This window comes from Piliocolobus tephrosceles, unplaced genomic scaffold (genome assembly GCF_002776525.5).
Source record: "Piliocolobus tephrosceles isolate RC106 unplaced genomic scaffold, ASM277652v3 unscaffolded_36806, whole genome shotgun sequence".
Lineage (NCBI taxonomy): Eukaryota > Metazoa > Chordata > Mammalia > Primates > Cercopithecidae > Piliocolobus > Piliocolobus tephrosceles.
This window is the reverse complement of record NW_022320761.1, coordinates 1-7,928: the sequence shown is the minus strand read 5'-3', so window position 1 is coordinate 7,928 and position 7,928 is coordinate 1. Positions and strand designations below refer to the sequence as shown.

The following is a 7,928-nucleotide window of genomic DNA, read 5'->3' as shown; positions in this document are numbered from 1 at the left end:
AAAAGATGTTCTTGTAAGGCATATATATCAACAGTAAATAGGATGAATATTTTCAGGGGTGGATAGTATAACCTCATGAGAATATTCTTTTAAGGCGGAGGTTGATAAACCACTAGTGGCTGTTGCCTCTGGGAGCTAAGAACTGCTTTTGTTTTTTCAAGAGTTGTTTAAAAAAAGGAAAACGCCCAGATAAGAATACATAACAGTGAAAGTGGCCCACAAAGCCTAAAATATTTACTACTTGGCCCTTTACAGAAAAAATCTGCTGATCCTTGCTATAAGGCAGGGGTTCCCAACCCCCAGGCCGCGGACTGGTACTGGTCTGTGGCCTGTTAGGAACCGAAATGCACAGAAGGAGGTGAGCGGTGGGTGAGCGAGTGAAGCTTCATCTGTGTTTACAGGCTGCTCCACATCACTTGCAATACTACCTGAGCTCCACCTCCTGTCAGACCGGTGGCAGCATTCGATTCTCATAGTAGTGCGAACCCTATTGTGGACTGTGCATGCAAGAGATCTAGGTTGCGTGCTCCTTATGAGAATCTAATGCCTGATGATCTGAAGTGGAACAGTTTCATCCTGAAACCATCTGCCCCGCTTCTGTGGAAAAATTGTCTTACACGAAACTGGTCCCTGGTGCTGAAAAGGTCAGGGACCGCTGTTGTCATAGCTGAAGCACAGAGAGAGGTAGGACAGTAGAACAGGTGGGGTATTTAGAGACCGTTTTCTCTGGAGGTCACACGCAGGCTGTCCTCTGGCTGGATTTGGTCTTCAGAAGGGTTTGTGTGACCTGCATTGTGTCGAGACCCTTTTTTGAATGTATTGCCACATTTGAAAATCAGGAGGCATTGCGTAAATATCCACAGGTTGTAAAATTTCCTTTTCTTTTTTCAGGCTTCTAGCTCAGTATTCTGTTGTAAGTCCATTTGTTTAGTGATTGCAAATGGTAATTTTGTGAATCAGAATTTTCTTGCTATCCTGCACTCAAATCAAAATGTAGGAATACGTTGAGGATGATATATAACTGCAGTTGTCTTCAGTCATCAGTTGCAAAGTTTTATTTTTTTCAGAGCAGTATCATTGTTCTTACTGATGAAATTTAGAAAGCACAATTGCTCTTGTCATCTGTAACCTTCAGTTTTCTTTTTTTCTTTCTTTCTTTTTTTTTTGAGATGGAGTCTCTGTCGCTTAGGTTGGAGTGCAGTGGTGTGATCTTGCTCACTGCAAACTCTGCCTCCCAGGTTCAAGCGATTCTCCTGCCTCAGCCTCCCGAGTAGCTGGGACTATGAGCACACGCCACCACGCACGGCTAATTTTTGTATTTTTAGTAGAGACGGGGTTTTGCCATGTTGGCCAGGCTGGTCTTGAACTCCTGACTTCAGGTGATCGACCTGCCTCTGCTTCTCAAAGTGCTGGGATTACAGGTGTGAGCCATCGCACTGTGTGTAAATTTTCATACTCATCAGAATTAGACCATATTTCTCACTGATTAAACTTAAATAATTGTTATAAATTTCAACTTGTGAAATTTATGCTAAATGTCATATTTCTCTTTACATGTTGGGGGTTTGCATAAGATTTTATTTGAAAAATGATCCCATTTCTAAACCGTTTGAACATGACTGTATTAAACCCATCTTTCTGAAGGTCCCTAACCTTGGAGGCTAAATTTGCTTATTTTCATGCAGATTTCATGAGCACTGGAGGTTTGTGTTGCAGCGCTTGGTCTTCTTGGCAGCATTTGTTGTGTATTTGGAAACAGAAACACTAGTGACTCGAGAAGCAGTTACAGAAATTCTTGGCAGTAAGTGTCTTAATTAGTGGGATCTGCAGAATCAGGCATGGTTGCTTAGTTTTTGGTGGAAAGGGTGGTTGTACTTTGTTTCTTTTTTTTTTTTTTTTTTTTTCCGAGACGGAATCTCGCTCTATTGCCCAGGCTAGAGTGCAGTGGCTGGATCTCAGCTCACTGCAAGCTCCACCTCCCGGGTTCATGCCATTCTCCTGTCTCAGCCTCCCGAGTAGCTGGGACTACAGGCGCCCGCCACCTCGTCCGGCTAGTTTTTTGTATTTTTTTAGTAGAGACGGGGTTTCACCATGTTAGCCAGGATGGTCTCTATCTCCTGACCTTGTGATCCGCCCGTCTCGGCCTCCCAAAGTGCTGGGATTACAGGCTTGAGCCACCGCGCCCGGCCAGTTTCTTAAAACAAATAAGAATTAGCTAGAAACCACTTGTGGTTGTAGCTTGGTATCTGAGGATGAGTGGTTCCAGAGCTCTCCCAATACCCAAATCTGAGGATCTTCAAGTCCCTATATAGCTGGTGTAGTATTTGCATATAACCTATACACATCCTCCCACATACTTTAAATTGTCTCTAGATTTCTTAACATATCTAATACAGTGTAAGTGCTATGTAAATATATATATATATTTTTTTTGAGATAGAATCTCACTGTCGCCAAGGCTGGAGTGCAGTGGCATAATCTCAGCTCACTGCAGCCTCCACCTCCCAAGTTCAAGCAATCCTGCCTCAGCCTCCTGAGTACCTGGGATTACAGGTGCCTGCCACTACGCCCAGCTAATTTTTTTTTTCCCCCTCAAAATGAAGTTTTGTGTTTGTTGCCCAGCTGTAGTGCAATGGCACAATGTCGGCTCACCACAACCTCCACCTCCTGGGTTCAAGCAATTCTCCTACCTTAGCCTCCTGAGTAGCTGGAATTACAGGCATGTACCACCACACTTGGGTAATTTTGTATTTTTAGTAGAGACGGAGTTTGTCCATGTTGGTCAGGCTGGTCTTGAACTCCTGACCTCAGGTGATCCACCCGCCTCAGCCTCCCAAAGTGCTGGGATTACAGGTGTGAGCCACCACGCCCGGCCCATTTTTTGTGTTTTTTTAGTAGAGATGCAGTTCACCACGTTGGCCAGGCTGGTCTTGAACTCCTGACCTCGTGATTCGCCTGCCTTGGCCTCCCAAAGTGTTGGGATTACAGGCGTGAGCCACCGCACCTGGCCTTTTCCCAAATGTTTTCGATCCACAGTTAGTGCAGAAGGCTGACTATATTTGGAAAAACAAAAGCTAAAAATAACAATGACAAACTTATTTGTACTTGCTTTAGTTTTTAAAATTGAATTTTTAAAACTTTCAAGCCTACAGGAAAAATGGAAAGAGTAGTAAAATGAATACCTGTTTATGCGCCACTTAGATTTACCACTTGTTAACATTTTGCTACATCTGCTTAGTCTCATTTTGTGTGTGTGTTTGTCAGCCATTTGATAGTTGCAAATATCGTAACTCCTTTCTTAAATGCTTTATCATGCACTTTCTAACAAGAAGTATATTCTCTGCCACAACTCGATACCATTTTTGATAGTATTACTTTTTGAGGGAAGACTGAATTGAATTTTGCTTAAGAACTCAAAAAATCCACAGTGAGGTCTAGTTGCCAAGGGTGTGAATATATTAAAAAGCCAGTTTTTAAAAGATTCATCCTTTCTTCACTTACTTTGGGAGAAATTATGTGTATATTTTTATATTCTGAGGCTTGACTTGGATTCACAGCATGACTTTATTTTCATGTGTTTTTTAGTTGAGCCAGATCGGGAGAAAGGTTTTCATCTGGATGTAGAAGATTATCTCTCAGGAGTTCTAATTCTTGCCAGTGAACTGGTAAGCTCAGTAACTTGCTGGTTGCTTTTTTGATCTTTCTGCTTCACTGTCAGTTTTTAAAATGGGTACCAAAATTCAGAACGTCTTAATTCTTTTCTAAGCCATCTCTCAGTCACCGGGTAGTCACTGACTGGCACTGTATGTGTTACAGTTTCCTAGGCATCAGGGAAAAGCCAGATCAAATGATGAGTGCATACTTACTGAGTTAAGAATTTTTAACAGATGATAAGACCTCTTTGTTTTAGGGTAGTAAGCATCTATTCCTGGTGACTATTAATTCATGTAATTGTTTTGGAGACTCATTTGTCTATATAACCATATAAGTTATTCTTATTCTTTATTCCTTTAATCACTATCTAGGGAAATTGCCTTGTAAAAGTCTAAAGAGAAAAAAAACTGTCAGTAGCAAAATTGAGTAGTTGTGATAGAGACTGTGCCAGTCTGCAGAGGTGAAAATATTTACTATCTGGCTCGTTAAGAAAAAGTTTGCTTGTCCTTGTTCCAGAGGAAAGCAGTCCGGGGCTGGTCTGATGATTCCTTGATCTTTGGCCCTAGGTTCTTCTAGCTTCAGCTTCTTTCTTATATTCCAGAACTGTTGCTCTAGTCACATCTTCACTCTAGCCAGCAGTAGGAGGAAATAGGAAAAAGGATATGCCCTCTCACTTTGAGGACATTTCTTTCAAGTTGTACACACAACTTCTGTTACCATTCTGGTGCCTTGCCTGCAGGGGAGGCAGAAATGGAGTCTATTGGAGTGGGTATGTGTGCACTGAAAACCTGAGGGAGATGGTGAGAATGGATAATGGGGTCCACTTGCAGGCTGTACCACGTGTCTGGCTTTTTCGAGACACTTGACCAGTAAACATGAAGCATCTTGTTAGTATTAGTTGTTAAGTGGAAGGTGTCTTTAGGACCATACATGTTGGGGCCAGGTGCAGTGGCTTACACTTGTAATCCTGGCAGTTTTGGAGGCCCAGGTGGGAGGATCACTTTGAGGTCAGGAGTTCCACACCAGCCTAAGCAACAAAACAAGACCCCTTCTTGATTTATATTAAAAACAACAACAACAGCAGCAACAGCAAAACCTTTATGTGAGACAAAAAGAACCCATATGTTGGGAATGCACTAAAGGGGTGGGGTCGTAAACCTGGGAAAGTGGAGAGGATTTTACAGAAAGGGGAATCTTTTTTATTATGTGAATATAGTTTTAAAAGCCAGTCAAATGGAGCAGTGGGTGGTTGTATACTGACACTGAGAAGGGGAGTCTTGAGTCTTGAAATCAATCTTAGTTCTCCTTCAAGACAGGGTTACACTGACGTAATTTTAGATTCTTATCCCAAGTCTGCCTTGCTTGATTCTAGGTGATTAGAGTTGCAGCTTAGTAGGTGGGCTCTAGAAATGTGATCATTTGGCCAAGGTTGGAAGAGATAGTGGAGCTGCTGTGATTACTTTGTGGTTTATTTCTTCGTTATGATAGCAGATGAGCTGTAAAGATGCTTGTGTATGTAATGTAACACTTTATTATGCAATAGCCAGTTTAAGAAATTAGAGAAATTTTAGATGTTAGTAATATTAAATTTTACTTGGCAGAAATGGTCTCATTTTCAGTGGGATTCTTTTCGGAGAAGCTCCTGTCTTGTCTGTACTTGCATGTGCCCTGAGATAGAACGTGAACGTAGCTGTCTAGACCTGCGGTTCTTGTGGCTGTGATTCAGAGGAAGATGGCGCTGAGGAGGAGCATGTTGTAACAAGCCCCTGATTTCTCTTTCCTGGTACAGTCAAGGCTGTCTGTCAACAGCGTGACTGCTGGAGACTACTCCCGACCCCTCCACATCTCCACCTTCATCAATGAGCTGGATTCCGGTTTCCGCCTTCTCAACCTGAAAAATGACTCCCTGAGGAAGCGCTACGACGGATTGAAATATGACGTGAAGAAAGTAGAGGAGGTGGTCTATGATCTCTCCATCCGGGGCTTCAATAAGGAGACGGCAGCAGCTTGTGTTGAAAAATAGGAGGCTCTCCTTGCTCCTGGCCTTGCTGACCTCAGTGGTTGCCAGGAAGGGGTGAGCACAGAGTGCCTCTTACGGTAGTTAGGATGCCCAGTTGCTAAACACTGCGCTTTATTTTCTTAACCAGTTGTGGTGTGAGTATCAGAATTGAAACACTTTTTTGGGGGTAAAAAAATAATAGCCTTTACATGGACAGAATTTTCTTTGTTGTTTCAGTGAATTTGCTCTGTAATTCAGTGTATTTGAGTTCCGTCAAAAAGTGTAAATGTTAGTTTCTTGGTAAAGTCCTTTTCTTGCTTACCTTGACTGTTGATGTGCTGATTGAGAAGTTCATTGTCTCCTTTGTGATTCTTCCAGACGTGATGCTTGATACTTTCTATATGCGAGTTAGCCATCCACACCCAGGCATAGCCTGGATACAGTATTAAAACAGATAATTAAAAAGATGGTTGCCAAGCAAGGAAAACTTATTTTATATTTCCCTTCCTTATTTTAAGCATTGTGAGTAAATCAGATGTTGAATTCTTTTGCCAAGGGAATTATAGCTCCAGGTTCTCTCTCACTACCATCAAAATATACAAGATTAAACTGCAAAGTCAAGCTCAACAGATTATTTTGGAAAGTTTTTGTATTAAGGGATTTAGTAACATCATTTTGTTCTCCACCATGCAGGGAGTAGAGGGCTTAGTGTTTTAAAACACCTCTGCTTTCTCATGTTGCCTTAATATTCTACTATTGCGGCAATTAAAAATTGTCTTCACGTACATTTGGAACTAACACGTGATATGATATATTCCTAAACTATGAAACCTTTTTTCTGGTAGTCAGCTAGATGATTTGATCTGGGAGTATAAAACCACCCACATAAGTTAATAAGCAAAATCCTGACTATTATGTTGTTAGAGAAAAATGCTTTGCTTTGTCTGGAAGAAAGATGAAATAATGAATTATAAATAAATCAGGCCGGGCGTGGTGGCTCACACCTGTAATCCCAGCACACTGGAAGGCTGAGGCGGGGGGATTGCTTGAGCTCAGGAGTTCGAGACCAGCCTGGGCAACGAAGTGAGACTCCATCTCTATATAAAAACAAAAAACACGAAAGCACACACAAAATAGATCAGTGGGATTTGGTAATATGTTTTAGAGTAAGAAATTTCAGGTTGTTAGTGACTGTCAGGTTTTAAATGTACAGTTTGGGGCAAGTCATGTAAATACTGTTGGTGGTCTTCAATTTTCAGGTAGTACTAAGAGTGTGTGCCAGGAAACTCTTGCTATCGAATTGAGATGATTAAAATGGTGACTTAATCCATAGTTACTTTGCACTCACTGAAAGGAAAGTGCTTTCCAGAATAATACAAAGTATCTAAAAGTGTCACCTTTTCTTGCCTGATCAATCTGATCAACAATTTGGGCTTCCTGTTTGTATGAGGGGCTATTTGGCATACTCTTCACAGCTTTTATCAGGCCAAGTTAAAGGCTGACTACATTTTTTCATCACGAGGAAAGCAGTTGAAATGAGGCATGAGTTACTGTGCACTGGGATTTTAGAACAATTTTCTTGACAGCTCTTTTGTGAAGTTAGGTTCTTAAAAGTGCCCATGATGGTCACTTAAAATGTGCATTAGTAGCACTGCCAGGATCAAGCATGAAAGACTTTTAAATTAGATCATCACACATAAGGCAGTAAGTTTGATAATAGGGTTTTTTTTTTTAACCTCTTTAAGTATTGATTCTGCTTGAGAATATTGAAGTACTTGCCAGAAGTTGTGGATTCCAGTTCTAACAAATGCAGTTTAAGTGGAGAAGCACACTGGTCTTGGAATTCCATTTGAGGATTTAGAAGTGTCATGTTTATACTTACTCAGTTGTGTTTGTTGCTGGCTTGTTGTAAAGCAATAAAATTTTTTTGGTCTTTTTGTAAGTGAGTGTGCTGCTGTAAGAAATCTCCCATGTGCATAACAAATTCTGAATATTTTTTGAGGCTAAAGAAGACCGGGGTGACAAGCACATACTGCTGTGTAATGGTTACACTAGCCAAAAGACACCAGCCGCTCAGAGTTCTGTGCTGTAAAGCGCAGATAACATTTGTGTGTTATACCTTGATTGGGGAATTAAAGGTCATTTAACTGAAGATGTTGAGAAACCTGGGCTTTGGTTTTAGTATACCAGAATTACTTTCTTCAATTGTAGAAAATCAAGCAGGTTAGAGAAAATAGAGATGAATTAGGAGACACTGTCTCATGGATTCATTTAT

General features: G+C 41.1%; 1 protein-coding gene across 1 annotated transcript; it reads left to right on the top strand.

The window, feature by feature from the left end:
- Positions 1 to 1,674: 1,674 nt before the first annotated feature.
- Positions 1,675 to 7,595, top strand: LOC113222956 (translin; the record flags this gene model as incomplete). The annotated part of the gene is made up of 3 exons (XM_026452530.1): positions 1,675 to 1,801; positions 3,586 to 3,665; positions 5,444 to 7,595. Coding segments are annotated over 3 exons (441 nt in total), but the record flags the coding sequence as incomplete, so codon positions are not given.
- Positions 7,596 to 7,928: the final 333 nt, after the last annotated feature.